General features: G+C 32.8%; 3 protein-coding genes across 3 annotated transcripts in view; 1 reads left to right on the top strand and 2 right to left on the bottom strand.

Annotated features, from left to right (window-relative positions):
- The window catches only part of LOC139502816 (frizzled-5-like), a 69,673-nt gene extending 61,099 nt beyond the window's left edge, over positions 1-8,574 (bottom strand). Inside the window, exon 1 of the mRNA XM_071292421.1 lies at positions 8,444-8,574. The gene's annotated coding sequence lies outside the window, so the exon portion shown is untranslated. The remainder of the gene's footprint in view (positions 1-8,443) is intronic.
- Positions 1,896-2,447, bottom strand: LOC139504299 (probable DNA double-strand break repair Rad50 ATPase). The gene has a single exon (XM_071294363.1). It carries the CDS (start codon positions 2,445-2,447, stop codon positions 1,896-1,898), a length of 552 nt encoding a protein of 183 aa, XP_071150464.1.
- Positions 8,575-14,969: 6,395 nt separating the features above from the next.
- LOC139502813 (uncharacterized) lies at positions 14,970-24,233 on the top strand. Its single transcript, XM_071292397.1, has 4 exons — positions 14,970-15,097; positions 18,224-18,412; positions 21,229-21,336; positions 23,327-24,233. Exons 1-4 carry the CDS (start codon positions 15,044-15,046, stop codon positions 23,846-23,848), a joined length of 873 nt encoding a protein of 290 aa, XP_071148498.1. The 5' UTR covers positions 14,970-15,043; the 3' UTR covers positions 23,849-24,233.
- Positions 24,234-26,077: the final 1,844 nt, after the last annotated feature.

Here is a 26,077-nt window from a genome sequence, read left to right as displayed (position 1 = left end):
TGGCAGTCCAAATTTCCCCGACTATCATTCCAGATCAGATGGCCTCTATTGTTTCAACCTACCTATTGTATTTATTGTGAACTTGTTCTCGTCCTAAATATGCATGAAATAATTGCCATTGGACGTTAAGCAACCAACAATCAATCAAAGCAAACAGATGTGATCTTTCTATGTGACGTCATCAGGCATGGTCGCCTTTTTTCATGCCGTCACAATAGGAAATTCAGAGGAAAGCAAGAAAATTCGACGTCATAATCGGATTTTAACCAATGACGTACTAAGATCAAACGAACCGCACGTTGATTAATTTTTTTATACAATGGGTGCAGAAATGGATAAATTGACGAAGAATTAGAGAAATATTTTTATTCAAAATATCTTAAAAATAACCTATTTATTAATGTATTGTCCACGATTGTACATATCCAATCAAATTCTGTTTTATCGATAGCATGGAATTATTTCTTCTTTTATAGTAATACGTGTACTGTGGAGATCACTTCTAACCTCTCGTCAAATCTGTCAGAATCTGTCAAGAAAACTGTTCTAGGACAGTATGTAGAACTGTCACACTGACACCTTTTAGACAGTTCTAGCTAGAACAGTTCTAACCTAGAAATGATCCTTACATGCATTTCTACCCTAACGTGACGGTACCCAAATTGCACCTACTTTGACAGTTTTTCATCTACGTTTTTTTATGATAAAGACAAAAATGTCCATTCTGAGTTTATTTTGTAGCCGTATCCTTCTTTATTATAAAGGTACACCAATTTGATTTTTATTCCATATGGAATCATAGAAAAATTGGTCTAGTTTTGCTAAAAAGGTGCAATTTGGGTACTCGGTGCAATTTGGGTATCGTTACGTTAGACAGTTTAAGACAGTTCTACCTAGAACTGATTCTGACAGTTCTACCCTAGAACAGTTTTAATCAGTTCTACGATTAGAACTGATTTGGTCAGTTCTACGGCTATATTAAATTGATGTAGTCAGTTCTATCCATTAAACAGTTTTAAATACTCTTTGTCTTCAACATAAATAAATCAAAAGAATATAATATACATTCTAGTGAAAATCATCAACTCAAGTTATTTTCAAAATTTTAAATGCGAGGATTACCGAATGTTGTAGTCAACGGAATAAAGGTTTCTGTTAATGACTTTGTCACCGGGGAAACGAGGTGACTTGTTGGGTGTGTAACAAGAGCCTGACTGAATGGCCTCTTGTTACTGAAACTGTGTGATGCACCTGATCACACAACGAATGATTGCTCTGAATAGCAATGAGAACTCTGACACTGAAACTCTGGTGAAAACTAACTCTTGAGACTTTGGAACTAGCGAATGAATAAACCAATAATTCAGCATGGAATACTAATACTTTTATTACAGATGGACTGTGTTCAGTGTAAAGTCCAGAGTCCAAATCTTGCTTATAAAAATTATAAACAAGTATTTATACACAATTGAAATGACAAGTATAGACATAACAAATAACAATTAATTTGAGTAATATTGTTCACTGACAAAGATTAAACTATTTTTAGAACTTAAAGAATAAATATTAAATGATTATCTGATTAAGACAATTAAGAACATACATTATGAATAAAGTAAAATGTCACTAATTAGCTAACAGATTGAAACATGTCACTCAATGTCCAAACTAAGAATTAAATTGCATATCAAAGCATTGTCGATTTTAAGTCCTGGATATGAAATGTAAATAGAAACGAAATTATCAAATAAAATGAATTATAAATCACAGAGAATTAAAGTCTGAAATATCAAAATTGAAAATTTTATGTTAAAGTCCAAAATAGTAAACGAAGCTGCTTTTTCCCTGGTCACATATGCCTCTCCTCCCAATTAAGTCCGTCCTCGGACTTAGCACTATCTAAATCGGCCTCCTCTGCGGTTGTTATAGTGTCTGTTGTTGTAGTTAGGTCGCTGTTGGTGTTGACTGGAAGACAACATATAATTTTCATGCCGAAGGCTTTGCAGTTCTTTTGTCAGCTGTTTGACAGAATTTTCTTGAGATTGAAGTTTAGAATGAAGGTCTGATTTTTCATTTTTCAATGTTTCTATTTCGTCCGTAAATTCGGTTGAACGCATAAAGTAAAGATCTTGCACCATTTTCACAGTCTTGTCTTTTTCAATTACTCGGTCCTTTAATTCTTGAATTTGATTCACATATTCCTGTACGTTTAAACGCGAGGCACTTTCTTCTTTATGTTTACTAATGTTTGCAAGCTCTTGCTTAAACTGATCTCTCTCGTATTTAACACTCTCTAAATGATTCAATTGAAATGTAAAGTCCTGAATGTGCTGTTGTTGTTCTGAATTTTTCCATTTTTCCTCTGATAATTTCGACTTAACACCCTTTAGTTCTATTTTTAACACATTTGCAATGTCCAAATGTTGAATGAAGGCCGAATTTCTCATGCCAGAGAACGGTAAGGATCGGATGATGTTTTGGACTCAGAACTTTACACTGAACACAGTCCATCTGTAATAAAAGTATTAGTATTCCATGCTGAATTATTGGTTTATTCATTCGCTAGTTCCAAAGTCTCAAGAGTTAGTTTTCACCAGAGTTTCAGTGTCAGAGTTCTCATTGCTATTCAGAGCAATCATTCGTTGTGTGATCAGGTGCATCACACAGTTTCAGTATAACAAGAGGCCATTCAGTAAGGCTCTTGTTACACACCCAACAAGTCACCTCGTTTCCCCGTTGACAACTTTATGACAATTGCTGAGTGCAATACTCCAAATGGATATGGCGGGAAATTTTAAAATCAGCGAATGGTTTCATCTAAATTTATCAAACTGGTAAGAATTGTTATACATGCAAACATACATATGTTGGAAATACATGTACATGTGCAAGGGAATCAGAATCGAGCTTTTCATGTTGTGTAAAGTTATTTATTAAGCTAGATCTTGGATGATGGATGATGGAAATATGGTACAGTGCATCATAGTTTTGGAATGCAATATGAACACAAATTCAAAAAAAAATCTAGCATTGTTTTGTTGAATTATCTGTCTGGTTATAAAAAATATTTACTATATAAAATGCATCAGTTGTACCAAAAACGAAATAAAATGAACCAATTATAATACAATTCAAGTGTCTTTAAAAAAATCCAACTATATAAAATGTATCCCTGAATTTTGCATATTGTCAAGTACATATAACGCACAGATTCTTGTCAATATATCAAAACAGATATAATGTATTGTCTATCAGAATTGGAAACAATAAAAGTTTGTAGGGAAAATGGAGGTATTTGAAAAATATATTGTTTTCGCAAGTAGGATGAAATTAAAGAGTGAAATACAATTCATTAGTTTATTGTAGTACATAAATAAGTTTCATTTATGTACATTATTCGCAGAATATTAGGTTAACAATTATCCTAAGAACATATAGTGCAACAGGTAGAGGGGCCATGATTTCTAGTGATCTGTGTGATGAAGATGGATTGAGACTTATTTTACCTTACATTTTTTTCACCTGTCGAAGAATCAAGAATGGACTGGGTTGAGCCCCTTAAAATGGAAGTAATTAAATGAGGCGTTAAAAATCACTTAAATTAATTTGATCATCTTATGCTTTGTTTAAGAAGCAATTAATCTTAAATAGACGCTACATGCTAGTTAAAATACAGATGTCAAACTGAGGCTAATGGACTGGTTTTTAGGTTCATATAGCAGATTCCAGACGATTTTTCTTAGACGTAGAAAGAGTGAAAAAATAAGTAAAAAAATGTTATGGGTAACAATTAAAACGTATGCATGCACCTTTGTAATTAAGACATCTTAATAACAATGTAAACAAAAAGGTTGGAATAGTTTGTCATGATGATATAATTTCACATGTTTCGTTTTAATATTTTTTTTGCTAGAGTGGATTGGTTGCTGTCACATTAATAGTGCGACAATCAGTAGCATGAATCGGATATGTATCACCCTCAGCAAATATCGTTAACCCCTCTCCTTCAATAAAAAAAATAATTAAAACAAATCGGAAATTGTAAAAGCATTAGCTTTTTTTCTAGAAAGTCTACTTCTAAAATGGGGAATGTGTCCATGGGACACAGATACACCTCCGCTTGCATATCATATCAAGTTGTAAAGGGACAAAACTGAAGAACATTAATCAAAGTGCTGTAAGCACCGAAGGGTAAAGAAAGTTTTAATTTTCTTAGAGAACATTGGATTGTATAAAGTATTGGTTGTAGTTGGTTCAACTACAATTAATATGGATAAATCCAATTTTAAAAATTAATTTTAACAATTACATCATTGATATTTTTAGAACAGATATAAGATTCCTATTTTTCCTTTTGGAAAGGAGCATAACTCTAGAACAGTTGAAGTGACACCACCGAAATTAAAACTTGATCTGTTTTTTGTTATAATAAGCATTATGTATAAGTTTCAAAACATTTGGTTGAGGCAAACTAAAGTAAGAGAACGGAAACCAAAAAAAAAGCATTTTTTAATTTGTAATGGGGCACAACTCTTTCTAACAGTAAATGTGACACCGCCAAAATTCAAACTGGATCTGTGTAAAGTGGTAATAAGCATTTTGTACAAGTTTCATAACATATGAAGTTAGAGAACGGGGAAAAACAATTTTGGGACGTATGTACGGACGGACGGACGTGCGTTCAGACGGACAAGTGTAAAACTTAATGCGGCTGCCCTCTTCCTCTCGTACGACTGGGGAAATTAAAAAAAACCACTCTTATCATGTCAGTGTTCAGTGAACCATGATATCTAGGCCGACAAATTATTTTTCATATATTCTTAAACGTTTCACATCATACTCAACATATATACAAAATTTCAAGTATTTTTTACCACATCTTCATGGTAAATCAACTTAAACATGTTAAACCCAGAAATTTAACCTATCTTTATTTTTTTTTAAATCGATACTTGACGGACGCACATAACGTAAAGCATAATACCCCTTGAACTATAGTTAGCGGGACATTAACATTTAACGCTCACATTTAAATTCTAACTATAAATCATTACTTATGTATAGCACTATAAAAATCATGTTTCATATCATCACTTGTTATGTATACTTTCTGAAATCGAACTTGACTTTTGTTTTACATCATCAAACTTTATGTTCATTTCTGTTAATCGAACATGACGTGTAGAGAGAAAAAGTAATTACGTTCGGTTTGTACATATTTATTTACCACACATGTAGATCCGTTTAGTATAATTTTCACTCATCAATTCACAATTATAAAATATAAATAATAACGTTTCTACTATTGACACTGACCCAATCACAAAGGGAGATAAATTGTCATTTTTTTTTCTTCTTCGATATTTGGATACAAAATAATAGTATGTAAATGCATACATGTGCAGGCATGTAGATCTATATTCCACTCATGAACGTGTGTTGTGAAATGATACTTCAACGGGATTGAGCCAATCAAAAGAGTAAATGGATCGAAACGAAAATTTGTATTCCACCCATTCATGGTAATTTTTCATATATTTATTTCAAAAAGATATAAGAAGATGTGGTATGAGTGCAAATGAGAGAACTATCGACCCAAGTCACAATTTGTAAAAGTAAACATTATAGGTCAAAGAACGGTCTTCAACACGGAGTATTTGCTCACACATCAACATAAACATATGTATACTAAGTTAAAGATAAGGTACGGCAGTTATTAAAAGAGGGACGAAAGATACCAAAGGGACAGTCAAACTCATAAATCTAAAGTAAACTGACAACGCCATGGCTAAAAATAAAAAAGAAAAACAGAAAAACAATAGTACACACGACACAACATAGAAAACTAAAGCCTAAACAACACGAACCCCACCAAAAATTAAAGCTTACTGAACCTGATAAAGGACGGCAGATTCGGCCGTAAATGGAAGGACGGACGGACAGACCGAAAACATAATGCTCCCCATCGCTATCGCGATTGACATACATATAATTTATCATTATAATAATATAAGATTTTAGAATAGCATCATGATAAACATGTAAAAATAAGACGTCGCAAGATACTGGTGTTAAGTTAAAAAAAAAAAAAGAAGAAAGAAAACCTGCTCTATACCTAGATTTTCTAAAGCCAGTTGTAGAAGTAATAAAGAACGAGCTGCAAACATGAGATATATCAAAAGGTCCGTAAAGCACAATGGTAAAAATGTCATTCAACTCTAATGTTAGAATCAATCTACTTTACAAAAAAACTTTTAAAAAATGAGTTCTTTCCCTTTGAACAGAAATCAAGTAATTGATAAGTATGTCATCAAAAATTTAGATCCAGGGAAAGTTAAATAAAATGCTTCGCTGAGCGCAGCCTGATACGACCGCAAAGGTCGAACCCTAAACAGTTGGGGCAAATTGGGACCCAATGTTCAAGCTTGATATTGTCTGGATTTAGATTGTGATTAAATTTTTGACATAATATAGGTTTCTGACAAAAAATAAATGTGGTCAAAGATCTTAAAAAAATTTTGCCAATCTCTTCTTGAAACTTTGAAATTTGAAAAAAAAAATGAACCCCCTAGAAAAGGAAAAAATCTCCTTCCTCATTTTTTTAATCCCCACTTTTTGGACTTTTACCCCCAAACTCATTCGCAGCATTCCCTTTAAAGTATGGAACCTTGTAGTACAATTTTAGAGAAATCCATACACTTAAACACACGTTATTGTCTGGAAACTAGACAAATGCATACTTGTTTTTTGCCCCATTTTTGCCCCTGATTCCTACATGTTTGGGTCAATTCCCCAAAATTCAACCCAGCCTTCCCTTTATGATATGGAACCTTGTTGTACAATGTCAGAGAGATCAATACACTTACACACAAGTTATTGTCCGGAAATTACAAAAAAAACACTTGTTTTTGGCATCTTTTTTCTGCTGGTGGATGTTTCGTCCCCGAGGGTATCACCAGCCCAGTAGTCAGCACCTCGGTGTTGACATGAATGAATATCAGTTATATGGTCATTTTTATAAATTTCCTGTTACAAAACTTTGAATTTAAAAAAAAACTAAAGAATTTCTTATTCCAGGAATAGATTACCTTAGCTGAACTTGGAATTTTTGGGTCCTCAATGTTCTTCAACTTTGTACTTGTTTGGCTTTATAACTATTTTGATCTGAGCGTCACTGATGAGTCTTATGTAGACGAAACACGCGTCTGGCGTATTAAATTATAATCCTGGTACCTTTGATAACTATTGTGTTTCTAATTCCTAAACTTTTGGTACCATACGACGACTAAGCAGACGACGACTTCATCATTCATCATATGACCCCCCCCCCCCCCCCAAAAAAAAAAAAATGGATTTTTTTCCCCTTTGACAAGAAATCTAGTAATAATAAGTATTAATTTTCATAAAAAAAAATGATTCTAGAGAAAGGGAATTACTGAACAAAGAGAAAGGCTAAATCCGAGAAAATTGAACTTGACCTGTAACTTGTCATGATAAAACAATACACCAAATATCAAACAAATATCTTCAAGAATGAAGAAAAAAAGTCTGGAAAACATATTTGCCGGACTTACGGATGGAAAGACAGACAGACAAATAGATGAACCCATCTTCGGAAGAAAGAAAAACTTGAGTACGGAAAAAGGTTTTTATAACGTGATTTTGAGAGGACATGACAATGTTTCTTAAATTAATATTTTACCTTGAGATCAAAAAGGTCAAGATCATATATCAACTTTCGGAAAACGCGAGACATCATCTTGAAGTGGTCATAACTATATACCAATGAATAACATTGTTTATACAAGGTTATGTTCAGGACATGAAAATGTCAATAAAAGCAACCATTTTAACCCCGAGGTCCAAATTTAAAGGTCAAGATGATACCGCGACCCACTGTGTTATGGAAATTAATAACTTTATGTTGATTGTAATTTGTCAATTTCAAGACAAAAAGTTTTGGCCCATGCAGGGTGGTATGACCACTAGAGGAGGAAAAAACAGGAAGAAGAAGAAGAAGCAATACTAAAACAATATTTATTTATTCGACGAATCGAGAACATAAAAAGACAAATAACACAACGTACCGATATACGAGTTCTCGCAGTTACGTTAGCTAGTGTAAAGTCAATTCATCCCCAGAGAACGAAATATCGGACAATATATAAGGTGATGGAAATCGCATTCAAGTTATATTTGATATTTGAAACTAGTCCTAGTACTTTCTGAAACTTTAACAGTAAATCCCCATTTGATTTCATTTTACAGAACAGTCCCCTCAATTAAAACAATGTTCAGAATTTAGTTATTTCTGTTAATCTACGACAATAAAATTTTAATTACTGTTTTGGTGTATGCTTTATTGCAATAGATTGTCGTTAAGCAGGTGCATGCCGTAATTTTTCGATTCATTTTATATTGAAAAAAGAAAAAAACTACTCACAGCTTTATATTCTTCTGTAATCACCAACGCAGAAAATATTTCCAATATATAACATTTCTTTTTAACCACAGACTACAAATTGGCTCCAAACATGCAGATAACGGGCTATCTCTCACTTCAACTGACATTGATAAACAAGTCACAGGAACGTTTTAAAGATAAGCAAGTCACACAGACGCTTCACGCCCATGACGTACTGTCCCATTTTATATTTCGGAATAAAACTTCTTTCTTGTGAAACTCGAGTCGCTTATATCTGGTTCATGTTAATTGTCATGATAATTTGAAAAATATATCTATCTTTTTGTTGTATAAATATAAGAGGTTCATTTGGGAAGCCCGAATTCTTATGTTTTTTAATAGACATCGCATTGATAACGGCACTGATTTGCTGTTTCGAATGCTTCAAACAAAAAGACAGCTTTCACTCGCGTCATTTTCATTCCGAAAAGTCCGAATACTTTTGAAACGTTTTCAAAATTTTAACAGCCTATTTATATACTAAATTAATTTTGTTTATGTAATTTATATTTTCGTTTATATGCAATTGAAATTTCGAAACTCAAATAAATGAGAAGGGTAAAAAATAATAACAAAATAATCAGCAGAAAGTTACATTTATAACAGTATTATAGAGTTTCTAAAACGCAGATTGGTAATTTGTCTAAATAAATATGCACCTATTAAGCCTTAGAGATGTGCTACTTTTGGTGCATTGTAAACTAATTTACACTGGTTATGTTATGTAATTCATAATTTATAATCACACAGATAAGCTAAAAACCGAGAAAATTAAAACAAGCATACAAACATTGATCCATCTTTTTCTAGCTAAGAATAAACCATTTTTCTCAATTTTCAAAAATATCTTTTTTAAACAATCAGGAAAAGCAATGTTTTTAATCAAATTTGTGTTTATTTTTTTCTAATAGTTTTCATTAGAAACAACCGAATCAAATTTAGAAAAAAATATTATTCCTAACGAAAGATGAATGGGTTGATGCTTTAATAATCTGAGTAACTATGCACCTGAAGATGGGTGCACTCATCTGAGTATCTGTAAGTGAATAATTGATCGGACCAACAACAATAAGGCAGCATGCATCACCCTCTACATATAATGTTTAATATCAGTAACATTTCTTCTTCCACCGATCATTCAGTATACATAATTCGTTTTTCATCTCCTCGCTATCTTATCTTTTCAGATAGGTTGTGCTGAAAGAAGTGAGGTATTACAGAACACTGTCGTCCATTTTGTTCGCTTCGGGGCACCTCTGTCTTTATTATAGGTTCTAATTTGTCATAAGATAAAAGGAAAACAAGTCGTTACATTTGATTAATAACTAAGATAAGGAAAGAGATATATTCACGAAAATGCCAGTAATGGCGCGAGAAAATGCGAGATAACGACGGTAATTGAATTGTTCTGACAAGGATCTGGAATCTTTCATCACATCACATGACAGGCTGTAGACAGTTGTAGCTTTTCATCCCGTATTCAATTTGAGAAATGTTTTATTTCTGCCAATTAAAAACATTTAAAAACACACATTAAATTTGGGTGATTAATATTCCAAGGTAAATATTTGATCTAACACGTGGTCAGAAAAGATGTCGTGTACACGACAATGAGACAGCCACACAACCACATGTGTTATGCAAGAGGTACATTTGTAGGTGTAAACAAGAGACCAAATGAGTCTGTCTGGTGTCTTATTCGTGGGTTGCTGTCAGACTGATGTATGTCATGTATGATAAACCGTATTTTGACTTCCAGATAGTCTTGATTTTATACTTTCTCGTTGGGTTGCTGCCTTATTGACTAACATCATACAAATCTACGTCGTAGTACTTGTCATTTTAGACTATAGGAAAGTGTAATAGAATAATTCAAGAGCTGTTGAAACTATCTAATAGCAACACCAGATTCCCTCCAGACAAAGTGCAACAGACGAGGCAAAAACTACCGCACTTAATGAAATACCTGTTTTAGACGGGCCCATAAATTGTGGTTTTATTAAATTGTTTGTGAGTTCCTTATCTTAACTGTTTTTTTTTAATCCATATCTGGTAATTCGGGGTATAAATCTCAAGTATCTTACCTCAATCTGAGAAATAACAGAAGATGTAGATAAAGACACACATGTAAAATATGCACTAAGTAAATCTTACTCACAGGAATAGATTACCTTAGCAGTATTTGGCAAAACCCTCCGGATTTTTAGATTATCAATTATTTTTAAAGGGGGGCGAAAGATATAAAATGGACATTCAAACTCATAAATCGAAAATAAACTGACATCGGCATCTAAAAAAGACAAACAGACAAACAATAGTACACAAAACACATCATAGAAAACTTCTCATCAGTGACATCACGAGTCCCACCAAAATCTGGGTGTGATCTCATGTGCTCTGGAAGGGTAAGCGATCATGCTCCACATGTGGCACCCGTCGTGATGAACATGCTAATGCAAACCCGGGAACAAGTCTAATTCGGAATGTCAGGACTTTATTTGGATATTTAACGAGTTTATTTACTGGTAAGCAAAACGATCCTTGAAGATCTGATTACATATATATTCAATAACATGCATTTCTTCCTACACAGCCCATCTACTAATTAAGGTAAAGTAAGTCATGTCCGATTTAGATTTTTTTTACATTGAATGTTCAAAACTTATGTCCATTGGTCCTTAACGTTTTTCGGTTGATAATTAAATACCATCGGACAATTTTTCGGAAAGATTTTAACATAATGAATGTCGTTAACGATAAAATACAGCAAAAGTGCTTTTGACGTCTTTTACAGTTTCTTCGACGGTTGCCGTCGTTCAAAGAGAGATAAGGCAAACGAGAATAAGACAATTTACAGTTGGAAATCTAGTGAAAAGATATTACCTCCCCTGTAAACATTGAAAGTCATAACTTTTTTCTGACCACCATGATTAGTCGATCCTAGATCGTTTTACTTCTCCATCACGATAAATCAATAGCTGAAACTTTTCCTCTCCACCAATATTAGTTGATAACTGAACCTTTCATTAAAAATTTCGTTGCCACTACGATACCTTGATAGTTCAGATCAGTCGATACCTGAACCTTTTCTTCGCCATCTAAACTAGTCCATGTCGGGACATTTTCGTCGCCGTCATGATTGGTCGATAGCTGCACTAATTCCTCGCAACTTCGACTAGTCGAGAACTGAACCTTTTTGTCGCAATCACGATTAGTCGATAGCTGCACTAATTCCTCGCAACTACGACAAGTCGAGAACTGAACCTTTTCGTTGCCATCACGATTAGTCGATAGCTGCACTAATTCCTCGCAACTACGACAAGTCGAGAACTGAACCTTTTCGTCGCCATCACGATTGGTCGATTTAGCTGCACTAATTCTTCGCAACTACGACAAGTCGAGAACTGAACCTTTTCCTCGCCAACCCAATCGTCAATACAATTAGTGGATTCGCTCTAAACTTAATAATTTAAATTTATGAACGTAAAGATTGACATTAATAAACAAGTATATAACATATGGATTGATTGTCACTGTTCCATGTTCAGTAGAAAGTGTTTCACGAATATTCTGGTCGAGAACTTGCAAATTAACAAATAATTCAATAGTTAGGTTTCGAAAGGTGGCAAGATCGCGGAATTTGGCCCGGGTCTTGATAGTGAAAGTATGTGGATAGGGGCAGAAATATCAATTCTTGTTTTTCTTCAAATGTTACTGGGTGTGACCTTGAATAGATAGAAAGGTAATACATGCGTTAGAATAAATCTGTCAGCTGCTTTTCGCCTATTTTAAAACATCTTTGATAAACGTAGTTAAAGAATTAACAATTGAAAGAGAGACAACTCGATTTTGTTTTATGACATTTTACGCAGTAATTGTATGACGGATCAAGGGTTACTAAAATAGTTGTTATTGGTTTTAAATTAACGTTCAGTAGCTGTGGGTACTCAGATCTGTACTTAATGTCTTCTTATTTTTGTTTTTGCTTTGTATCGATCATCTTGAATCATTTTTCAAATGATTTTTATAAAATAAAATCCACGATAAAAAAAATAAGTACAAACACAGTAAAAACACACAAAAAGCAAAGGAACAGCGCTTTATTACTGTTCTTCATCTCAAAGTCACAGTGACCCTTCAACACGGAACAAAAAAAAATAACAGCTCCATGAAAGTTTTAAACATCCCATCGATTAAACGTCCAGTGGCACATATTTCATGAAAATATGTCACGATAATGTTCAGATAATATGCAATATAGAAAGGAAAAAAAAAACAATGTTAATTGTAGATTTAAAGTAAATGCTCATATACTAAATGAAATTTGATATGCAAATTAAGTTCGGTTCCGGTTAAGTTAAAATTTCCAGACCCTAAAATATATAATTATATAAATATATAAGCGCTAATGGTGTTTGTTATTAAGCTATATGCTATGTGAATGTATTTCAAAATTATACTATTTCATAAGAAAACAATTCCAAGGACAAATCTTAAGGGCGGAGCGCATGGCTATAAATAGGATACAACGAAATACAACGTTTTGATTTTTCCATTTTTGTATATTTATCGTTCTAAGGTACAACGAAGGAGTTAACATTTATACAATTCAATATCCATGATGATATCTTTAAAAAGTAAAATTATTTTTGAACTTTGCATATAATTCTCAAGTTTGAAGTAAATTTGGAGGGAAAATAAACATTACTATAATTATCCGAGGAATTAACCAAATCAGGTAAAAAATCCGCCAAACAACCGATATCCGACCCCACCGCAGGAGGAGATACCATGATTGTGAGTAACATATAATAAAAAATCAAAGAGAGACAATTCGATCGATTTTTTCTAATATTTTGAGCGGTGATAAAAGCGGCCAGTGTAAGAGTCTATAACAAAGTCGATTTAAAGGTTACTAAAATAGATGTTTTTTTGTTACATTTCTGACGAGTGAATCCCCTTTCAATTGATTTTTGTAATTTGTTCTGATTTTGTACTGTTACACCACTGTCCTATATAGGTGAGTAGAGGGTTTGGCACCAGCTAATATATATGTTCACCCCGCTGCATTCTGTACATTACCCTAACTGATTGTTTAACATCCAGTAGCAAATATTGCATGCACATTTTTGAAATTCTCATTAAAACCATTTGTACAGTTTTTTTATAAAGGGTGAAACAATCAGAATATATTAAATGATCTTAAATGCTCACAATAAGTTTCGAGATCCAGTTACTAATATGACGGTAAAGTGGGTCGACCGGGGAATTGGAAAGTAAAAGATATTAATTTAACGTGGGTCAGATAATATACCTTGCAACAGACCTCATGCGTTCAAAAAACGTTGTTGAAAGAGTTCTTTGATTTGACACCGAACCTATACGAGGAATCAGTTCTAACTACATTTTTCTGATAGTGTTCACAGCAGTAGATGCAATGGTCACAACGTTATATGCAGTCGTCACATACATGTTACCGCTGCATATAATGATTCCATGACTGCAAACTATGCTGTGACCACTGTATATATTGTTATGACCAGTGCATATGAGGAATTATAACAAAATTAAAGCTTTCAATGCATCTGTTACGTAATTGCTCTTGTTTATTGTTCAGATGGTCCAAAAATGCATGAACTATTTGCCACTGAACGTAAGTCAAACGTCGGATTAATCATATCTTACATAGCCCGGCTAGATAATCTTATGCATGGTAAGAGGACCTTGAAGTTTAAGAACAATGTGTTTGGTAGTCTCATTTTTACTGTAATAAGCTACCTATGACGATGTGTGCTAGTTGTAATTAAGCTATGACAAGTCAAAGTAAATATATTTCATTGTGTATACATGTACTATTTTATAAGAAAAACCATTTCAAGGACAAACTTTCAGGGCGGAGCGCACATCTATATATAGGATGCAATGTAATACAGCGTTTAGATTTTTCCATTCTCCGTAGACTTGTCTTTTCAGGGAACAACAGAGGAGTACAGCATTAAAAAATCATATCTGAAAAAAAATATGATTAAAACATATTTGAACTTTGTATATTCTCAAGTTTGAAGTAAATTTGAACGGAAAATATTCGTCAATGATCTGAGCGATGAAAGAAATTGTGTATAACCATCGAATTAATTTATCAACAACCCTTCAGTTGCCCTTTTAACCCTGTAACCCAATGACCCATATCCAAATACATCACAAAAGGATACACTGTCGTATACTTAGTTGATTGTGAGATTATCGGTCCAGATAACCATAATGCGTTCTTACTAAATGTATACATGATTATAGATAGTAAATTTTTTTCAAATATTCATGCAAAAATTTGTAAATTTCAAATTCGAGCCTTTAATAATTTTTATTGTTGAAGTCACCCCTGAGTTGTTCCCCTTTGAATACATAAATATTTATATATAAACACAGTAGCTAGTCAAAAAGTTACGTATTTTTAAATCACTTGTCTTTTGGAAAACACCTAATTCTATTTATGCCTCTAAACACTGTCAGGTACTATTTATAAATATATCGTAACGAAACCAACCAATCAGATTGCTTGAATTTTACCGACTTGGGATCATGTCAGGACTTGCCAGATCGACAAATTTACAACGTGGTTTAAATGCTAGCAAGGTAAGCTTGTTTATTAAGTAATTCAATGGTTTTTTGATTAAAATCATGTTTATTAAATAATTAAATGTTATCTTTAGCTCAGAATGCGAAAAAAGAACTTGTTTTTGGATTTTGTATGGAAAATATAATTTTATTTCAGTAAAAAGAGTGACTCAGATTGTTTATATCATTTTTAATATATTTGAGTTTAATTATGTATACGTAAATGCATAAAAGCTTATATTTATTTAGATTTCAACTGTTAAAAGTAAAATGTCATACACTTACATTGGAGGTCTGCAGTAATTTATTATTTTTGTAAAAAGGGGGAGGGTAACTCAAAGCCTATATGCCCTAATAATATTTTACTTATAATGTAAAATGTGCTGTTACTTCGAACTCATATAAACCTGTAAATCCTGCTTTTTCACTTGATTTTTCAACTTTCTAGAATATGACGCAAGTCTGATTATTTACTAATTACAAGTCTCACAAGACTCCCGGACCCACTATATTTATAAATAAACGAAGAATGGCAAACTTATAACAGAGCGGTCGTTTTCATTAAAAAAAAAAAAAAAAATTCATAGTGATTTATGTGCTTTAAAATTAGCTGTTGTCTTAAATAATTCTATAAACAATTTTTTTGTAGATACATTGTTATTCAATAAATATTTAGACATCTGCTTTTATTTCACACAATATCACATTTAAAACAAAATACATTTTTCGTAAGTTTTTTTATCATGTTTATGTTTGGATTTTCTTTAATGTATACATAATCATAGTTAATTTTATTAAGCACATAATTCGCTTCAGGAATAGACCCCCCTTTTTCTAGATTTTATTTTGTGCTTAGATTTTTTAAAGTAAATTAATTGATATTTTAACTTATTTTCAGTTATTCAATGTGTAATTGTCCCTGCACATACGATTTGTTAGTTTTAACAATATTTTAATTTGAAACTACATGTAATAACATAAACATTTCAAAACTGACAGTTTAGTCATTAGATTGTCTAAAGATGTTTTTGTTTTCTCGTGATTTGAACATTACGATTTAAATTTAAATTTGATGAAATATCTAGCAAATTACAGGACGAAAATGATACTTGCGTTTTTAGCATCAGGAAATAAAATCAATTGCTTATTTTCACTACAAAAATGCAGGGACTTTCTATACTAGTAGACTGTCCCTGAAAAATGTAACCCCTCCCCCACAAAAAAAAGTTGTTCGACCAGTTAGTCAAATGCGTTTTGTTAATATACTTTTTCACTCTTTTGAAAAATGTTGTCTGTGCTGTATTTAGATCCCACTACCATGCAGTTTGTTTTACATGCACAAAGTCTGTAAAATTGCGGTTTATATCTAATGCAATCATATGTTCAATTTAGACTTGTACATACAGTAATATATATATAAACTTTACAAAAATAATAAAAATTTGAAGGCGACCTTACAGCATAACACCATACTTCCAAATATTTAGCACTTCATAAAACAACAATAGTGATTAATCTGAATAGTTGTAAAACGTAATTAAAATTTGTTCACTTCGTTTTGTCACTGAAGAAAAACACGGCTTTTGGAATAAAGATTTTATATTGGCAACGGAACAAAAACTTGTGAGCGACAGATTTGTATTGGTTCGTTGAAATAAAAAAGTAAAAATTTCAGGGGCAGGTAGCTATTCTAAAAAAGAACACAAATACGAATCTTTTTGTCGCAATTGATCCGTTCGGTTGCAAAAGTTCTAACTTTTTTTCACTAACCACCACGCTCTTTCTATCCATTGTCAGCCTTTTTTTCGGGTGTGAGGCAAACAACTCTCAATCATTTATATCACATATTTTGTGTATCATCTTAATTATGCGTGAACTATTTGCCACTGAACATTAAGCAATCAACAATTAAGACATTTAAATCAAATTACAAATGTAGTATTTCTTCCCTGGTGCTTATTTTAGAGCTTATGTTACGAACAAGTTCTTCGTATTGACACTACATTGTAGCTGTGACTTTTCAGATGTCCGCTAAAGGGCTGTAATCTGTCAACCAGTCAATCAAATTCCGTGATTTAATTGAAGTTTCTCATCTGTTTAGTGTTACACATTTATGTATATTCATGACAGTACAAACGGTGTGTAAGTTAATAAATCTTTGTATGGGTGTGAGTTAAAAACAAAAATCGATCAAGCAATTAATCAATCAATAAAAAAATTCATTAAAATGATTTTCTCATTAAATATTATTTAATATAAGACATTTTCCCCCCTTTAAAACAGTATACATAAGTATTTAGAGGAAATGCTGCTTAAGTCTATTTTATTCATTGAATTCATAATTTAGATTATAGACAAGGAACATGATATACTTGTAACATCAACAGTTCATACACAATTGCTAGCATTGTTTCTGTAATTAATCAACCCATTTATGTTTCAAAATTACGAGTGAAAATAAAATTATTTTTCTCCCTATTAGTCATCGAAATAAAACTAGGAATAATATCATAAATTTCATTAAACATATTCATTCTTGAGTAATTGAGTTGCTTGCACATTATTGTAAAATGGAATTCATCTTCCACCTCTTTAACACATGGGGGAGGAGCACCTTTTCAACAGGTGTTTTATTATATAATAATCTTTATTGTCATATACACAAATTCTTAATTTATTCCAATTCATTGAAATGTCGTCATTAAAAAGGCTACTAGGACAATGTATGTATGAACTATTTGCCACTGGATATTAAGCAAAAAACCATTGATCTGAAGTATAAAAAAATAACATTTAAATAATTAAAATGAAAGTCCTGAGTGTTTACTGTTTTCAGTGCACATTTCTTTTCGTTGGATATCGATATTCTGACATTTGCGATTTTATAAATGTGTGATTCGAGTTTCAAAAATCCAGATTCGAAAATAATCATATGAACTACAAGTATCCATGGTATCGTAAGATTGATATTTGTACAGGCAAGAACTCAAGTTAAAATGAGTTGAAATATCCAGAGAATGTTAGAAAAAACTAAATAATTAACCCTTTGGTTCGGAGGGGAAATAAGAAATAACGGGTTGTCAGTTTGTTAATACATAAAGGTTCAAATATATCTGAATTCTATTTTATTTATTTACAATGAAGATGACAACATCAACACATATTTGCGCGGACGAGGAAGTGATGAGCGCCAGCAAGAAAGCGCTGGAAAGTGGAAGGATCACACCCCTTTTAAAAGTGGAATTGTGGGCCAAGATTCAGGCAAGAAGACTGTCCGAGGGAAAAGAGGAGATGCAAGTAGATTTTGAAAAGAGTCCTCACAGTTCTAATGAGGTATGTTATAAGGATATTTACAGGGGTAGGGGTGTAGTGGCGGAGCAGGACAACATTGTACGCAGTTGGACATTTGATTGTAATATATTTTGGCATAGAAACAAAGGAGTAGGTCCGGTAAGGGCAGATTTTGTCCCCAAATTTAAGTTTCATCTAACGAGATATTTAGGACACTTTTTAAACACTTAAGTGACATTTCAATTGATTCGATTAGTTTATGTAAAAGATTTTAACTGATTCAGTCATTAAAAACGCTCTGATTGAAGCTTAAATATGAAAAATCTATCAAATATGCCAAAAAACGTCACTTTTCAGATGGTTTTCGTCAAAAATGAAAGTGGCCGCATCCGTGTTCATCCTCAACCTTTATATATGTTATGTATTATCATCAAATACAACTTACATTTCAATATTATGAATGAACACGAATGCGGCCACTTTCATTTAAGACGGAAACCGTCTAAAATTTAACTTAAATTCTATAATTGTGAAGATTTCAGTAATTTAGCATGACTTTATGGTGCTAGTACACGATATATGTGCATTGTATTGTCAAAAACAGCACATATTTATGTAGCAGAAGCATTCTACTTTCCAAAAAATAGCTAAACGATTACATTTTCACAATTTTGCAAAACTGCTTAATTTTGGGGCCAAAAAGGGGTCTTACTGAACATACTCCTTTCTCGTGAAGTCAATTCTTAAAGTGGGGATTATTTTAATGTCACTTGTAATTTTTATATGGTCGCAAAATGCTGCGTTCGTATAATGTTATCCCTTCGGCATAGAACTTAGTTTGAAAGTTTACGGGATGTATAAATGCTTTGAGAATGGACAGATTAAATGTGCTCCCGCTTATTTACATATGTATTTATATCCGTTGATCGAATTATATGACATCATGCTGCAGACGGAAACCAAAAATTATCGCTTCTCATCTCGTGTACAAATAACAATTTGAAAATGAGCTTCAGTTTTTTTTTCTCAAACAAGGCACATGTCATGCATGCGAAGATAAATGTATCAAGTGAAAAATCCTAACTCTGTACTATTCTTAACGAAAAGTGACATGGATAGTCATACCACATCTTCTGAGAAATATAATTATTACCGTTTCCTGAAATAATTTTCTATAAAATAAAATAGATACATTTGTTCGCCCAGTGAATGGAAATATTATATATGTCAATACAATACTTCCATGCCCACTTGCAAAAAGTAAAATCACAAAAATACTGACCTTCTAGGAAAATTCAAATCGGAAAGTTCTTAATCAAGTGGCAAAATCAAATGACAAAACACATTAGACGAATGGACAGCAACTTTCATATTCCTGACTTCGTACAGGCATTTTCAAATGTAGAAAAATGGTGAATTGAACCTGGTTTTATAGCGCTAAACATCTCTCTTGTAGGACAAATACATGCAGATCAATAATTTGTATATAATTAGGAATTTTGATGTTCCTTCAATTATCCAAAAAAATTGAACAGTGGTAAATTTTCTAATTCAGCCTAATGAAAAGTCCTGTATACTAAAGTATTCATTTGTCCTAACTATAGCTACTAAATCTATAAAAAAAAAAAACATACAGAGGCACATTTTTTTGAAAATAAATGGAATATCGACAAACAAATTACAAGATGTTGATTTAACAGATATCAATACTACATTTCTACATGTTCATCTGCCTATCCGAAATTATCTTTTGTTTATCTTACGAGGTCGAAAAGCGAGACTTTTTAGATGTGCAGTATCTGGCGTCAACGGTGAGGCTTAAACAATGTAGGACTTTTTAGTAGTAGTATGTCGATGATATTTAGAATGCCGTTGTGAACAGATATATCATGTTAAGGAGGGGTATTTGCGAAAAATACCAGTCGAGAGAATGTTAAATTTCACGAGCCGTAAGGCGAGGGAAATTCATTCTCAAGACTGGTATTTTTCGCAAATACCCCTCAATAACATGATATATCTGTTTAATTACACCGAATGTTAATGTACTAAAACGCATTGATGATCGTGACGTTACAAGCGTCCAGTCGGATAGAGTTTTTTTTGGCAAATACCACGGCAGAGAGGGTAAAAAAGGCATATCCTTTTAGCAAATACCCCGGCGGCGTTAAAAATGAACGATATTCATTTGATAATAATAAATTGGTGAAAAATACACTGGCTATTAACCAATCAAAACCCCGGATTTTTACATAAGGTGTAATTATATAAGAAATAACACATCTCATTTGTATGGTAATTAAATCGCCCTCCCGCTTTTGTGGTCTATTAACCTTGAAACTTTTAGCTTAGGCTAATTTTGAGTTATTGCCCGTGTAATGTTATTGTGCAGTTTTTGTGTTATAACTTAGAAAACTAGGGAAATTTTAAACGACAAGAATGCTCAACAAAGTAAGATCTACCAAACAAATCGAAAACCAAATTCGTTAATTGATTTCACTTAGGAGTTATTGCCCTTGTAAGACAATTTGTATTAAATTTTTGATGTTTTTTTTTAACCAGAAACTATGATAGCTAAGGACACATACTTTACTTGGTAAACATGTTCAGCGAAATAGTAGTTTAATAATTCAACATGCAATTGATCCTTTATAGTAGTAATTTCCTTTGAAAGATTATTTTTACCGTATTTTTGTTTTTAAGTTTGAAGAAACTCTGACAAATGGACATAATTGTGAAAGGTAAAAATGTTCATCAGATGATTTTATACTAAATTTGCGTACACATGTATTTATAAACATTATACAGCAAAATAACCATTCATGCAAGATCTTCACAGGAATAAGTTTTGTGTTTTACAGTTAACCAAAGACGAGCAAGAGAGAGCCCGAGGAAGGAGAGCTAGCAACAGGGTTGCTGCCAAGAAGTGCAGGGGAAAGAAGAAGATGGAAAGAGTCAATCTTGATCAGGTTAAAACTATTTGCTTAAACGATTTCTTATGTTGTATTTATTTATTGAAATTATATCGATCCATGCATAAATGCAAATTAATAAATTAGTGTACAATTAATTGTTAACGGAAACAAACAAATTACGCACTAGCTCATAACATACATGGTTTTGCTCATCGTTGAGGTCTGTTCGCTGACGCGTTAGTAATTACAATGTATTTATATACGAGTAGTGATGCTGAGTCCGGTCATAACTTGGATGAGGCGTGCGTTCAGACCAGTTCTTTATGCAGTCATAGATAAGATTCTATCAATATTATTTTCTCCTGAAAATTAAACTTACTGTTCGGATTGTCGGACATACCACATCCTTTAATGCTTATATCAGTCAGGATTCTACTTCGTCAAAATTATCTCCCCATTACGCCAGTTCATTTTCACAATCGTAGAAATGGAAGCCATTGTAGGGATGACGCGCTGCCAATTTTGCTCTCGGAAACCGATAAATTTATCCACATTGCACCATTACGATCCTTATATGTCAGTTGTATTTTAAAAGACAAATGTATCAACAAGCTAATGAGCATCAGTTAATGATCGTGTCTGCATTGATTCAACTTAAAACTATTGTCTGATCGGTTGTCAGGTGGAATTTTCGAAAATTCATAAACATTTAAAAAAAATCTAATTAAATATTTCGTGGAGGGGCAGATTAGATTTTTTAGTGGTTGAAGACTATAAACCCTAGTTTTCACACACAAACAATTATAATTTTTCGAAGATATGCATTTTCATCATCCAACTTGAAAGACTGTCGTCAAGTACTTTCAGTAAAAAAATAGCTATTCGAACACACCTACTCTGTTTTTGTGATTCATTAGATAGGTATTTCACTTGACCCATATATTTCATCTTTTAGTACTGTGATTTTTTATGTTATAAAGTCAACCTGTAGCTTTGATATATAAAAATTATAGAATCTGAAGCGAGACGATGTATGAAATATTCTAATCTTGCTTTGTACGATATCAAGACAAAATATTCAACTCAAGCACGCCCTAACATAAAAAGGTGCACTCGATTTTCTCTTTTCGATACAATTGTTACCCATTTTTTGGAATTTTTTCTTGAGTCACATAATGGAAGCAGAGGCGGATTTAGGGGGGGGGGGGGGGCAGGGGGCCCGGGCCCCTCCTTTTTTGAAAAAAATTTGGTTGTTTATATAGGGAATCACTGAAGCGTGACTGGAGCGGGCCCCCTCTTAGGTCAGTCAGTGGGCCCCCACTTATGAAAATTTCTGGATCCGCCACTGGGAAGGGCAGACACGAAAATTACTGAACTAATAGATTGATATGTTTTCCGTCCGTGGTAAATTTTTAAAAGAAATCGGAGGTTATAAATTTTCTACATCCAACTTGAAAGATACCCATGTCGTCGACTTGATATCTAATTGTTCTGCTTAACAATGTACTAAATAAATTGAAAACTTATGCAAATGGTGTTTTTGAAATAAAACACTTCGTAATTGAGAAGAAATTGTAATTTTGTTTGTTTCTATTAACTTTAAAAATTTAAGCATTTATCGCCTTCTCTAACAAAGAGATTCGATTCTTTTGTTCTATTTCAACCGGGTTTCCGACTGATAAAGCTGTTCGTAACTATAGATTGTTATACACATAAAACTTCGAAACAAGTTTTACAACTTAATAATGACGCTTACAATATCAAAATAACTTAGAAAACAAATTGAGTTACCTCTCTTTAGTCTGCTATTTTCTGAACACGCACTTTATATACAAACATAAGGAGATGTGGTATCCGTATTTTTGCCAATGAGACAACTATACCAAACTGGCGTACTCTGTAATTGGTCTTACACTAAGGAATCAACAAAAAAATATAAAACCAATAGGAGACTGATATATAGAAATCAATAAAACATAATACGTCCAACGATGATGTGGATTACTTTTACAATTGATTTTAACTAGGATGTTGTTTATTTTAGTTGAAGGACGATTTGGAAGTAAGAAATCGGAAACTTAAGGCACAGGTTCAAAGAATTGAAGAAGAAAAAATCAAGCTAACAGAAAAACTTCTCGGAAACGTCGGTGTTTTAACAAATCACATTGAAGAGCCAGTACAAATTCCTGCAATGGGATCAGAAATGACAATGAACACTGCCTGTATAATGACAGAATTTAATAACTGTGACGTAACATCTGTGAATATGTGTGAAATGCAGATACCAGAAGAAACATATGAAGCATTAGACGTTGAGGATAAAACAGATAGCCACGACACCATAGAGTATTCACGAGCAGGCGAACAGGAGGATCACGGAGACATAGAAGATTTAACTTACTTTCGTAGTTCTCAGGAGGTACCGACAGATTCTTGTTCAGAAATACAAATGGAGGAACGAGCTCCATCGAACATCACAAGTCCACTGCCAGAATTCGAAGATGGCGATGATCTAGATGACTGGATGGGGACAAGTTACATTAATTTGGACAAATATATTTTATAAACTGTTGTACTGCCAGCTATTGCATTATGAGGGTTTGGATGGGGGAGCGGGTTTCTCCATGTCTGTATTTTTTATGTCATTGTTCTATATTGTTTATGTTTTGCCCATTATATTCTATTCTTTATATTTTCGTACCTTATTTTCTTTGATCTGTCTTTTGTATGTCTATTTTTCTCTTTTATTTGTTTTTATATACAAATTTTCTGTTTAGCTGGTACATTATTCACTATTCTGTTCACCCAACCCAGACCCACCATTGTTATCATATATATCATGACGTTTTAGGGCATTCCTTGGCCATGTTGGCTATTTAGAACAATTAAGATTTTCAATTGTTCCTTTTGTATTTGTATATACTATGAATGATTAAAATGTTTACAATGTATGTGTTTTCTTCATTTTGATGTTTATAAAAATGTTTGTGTACATGTGTGTAAAAGAGTTTTTTATTGGACGACATTTTTATGAATACAAAGGGGCATAACTTTGACACAGTTGTGGGTGAACTAAATATATATATGGAACTTTAGCTCGATCTGTGCTACAAGTAGTACACATAAAGCATTGAAAGATCGTTATCATATATCACATAGAAAAGAAAAACAAAAATGGGACATTAGAAAATGACAAGTCAAAGAAAATAATAAAATATTGAATCTTGAAGAAAGAAAACACCTAACACAATTGTAAAAATAACGAAAAAGAGACAACAATTCACAAAGCATGACAGGGGAAAAAACCACCAAAACCAGGTGTGTTTGGGTGAAATAACGTTTCCAGAACAAAAAATGAAAAATAGTTATTGACTTGATTTATGTTAATCTTGACAAAAAGAAAAAAGAAAAAAAGAAGGCAGAACTAGGGAAAGTTACAGAAGGGCTGGAGAGAATAGTTGGAGATGGTAGGCTACATAGCTTATACTCAAATTAAATTAGGGAATGTAGTGGTAACATGATGAAATTATTACTTCTTACATTAGAAGAACCCATAAATATTTATGTTTGCCCCTTCATTCGCCTACTATAATCTTCAATACAGTTTCATAACTACGTTCTAGTGATTTTTAGACTTGTAAGAAATATAAATCATTTTGCACATCACTGTTTTTTTCCGCGGGGGGTTGGGGGAGACTTACCATGGGCTGAATCTGACAGGACTTTGTACCTTCCTGTTTCTATGGTCAAACATGACACAATTTGTCCCTTGGTTCAACATAAAGTTGAGAAAAGTAATTTATCATGGTACTTAGATATACTTAGATCGTGTAAGGGGCATGGTCTGGATTCAGGACTTGCAAGTTCTTTGAAAATGTTTAAATGTTTAAAGCAAAAAAGTAAAATACTAACAAATGAAATAACAAAATATTTTTAATATTTTCAATATTTTGCATCTGACATTACTTCTTAATCAAGTTATTCATGTAAAACCACCTACATATTATTAGTTACATAGTGTGCTAGTGACCTAATACGGTATATATGGGGTCAGTAAATACCATATGGGGTGAGAGCGAAGCTCGAATCCCCATATGGAAATTACTGACCCCATATATACCGTATTAGTCACTAGCACACTATGTAACGAATTTATCTTACCGACTATCTTAACGTGTGAAATTTAGACCTATCAAAATGAGCAAGTCCTCAATACTGTTAGCATTAAGAAACTACTTCCATTGATCCTTCAAAAACATATACCAACAATAACAACTTGTGAGGTCTAAATGTGTTATATGAATTTATTTCAATCTTAATCATCAATTTCTTCGTCTGTTGAAACCTTTACGATTTTTTTCTCAGTACCGTTTCTCAGTACCGTTTTGTTTTCATAAAGGGACGTAACACCACTACTAACCGTGTATGAAATAAGCCCCGCCTCCCTTCTACCTTATATGGAATATAAAGAGACGTAACTCCACTACTTACCGTGTATGAGATAAGCCCGCCTCCCTACTAACCTAATATCAAATATACACGGTCTCCACGAGGGCGCTTTTAACCAATCACATTCCTAGAAATGTATAGGAGGTAAGATAAACTACCTTACAGTTTATGTTTGTTTTCGAACACTTAAAATGTTATCTGTAATCAGTGGTTATGTCGAAAATCTTTGAATTTAACTTCTTAGGAAAAATATTTAACCATAAACAAATTTAGATACGTACATTCATGAAATGTTTGCTAATACATACCAATCAAACAACATAAAACAAAAACAAGTCTCATGTTG

Source organism: Mytilus edulis, chromosome 14 (assembly GCF_963676685.1).
Source record: "Mytilus edulis chromosome 14, xbMytEdul2.2, whole genome shotgun sequence".
In the NCBI taxonomy this organism is placed as follows: Eukaryota; Metazoa; Mollusca; class Bivalvia; order Mytilida; family Mytilidae; genus Mytilus; species Mytilus edulis.
The sequence above is the reverse complement of the archived record's forward strand: the minus strand, read 5'-3'. Positions and strand labels throughout refer to the sequence as shown.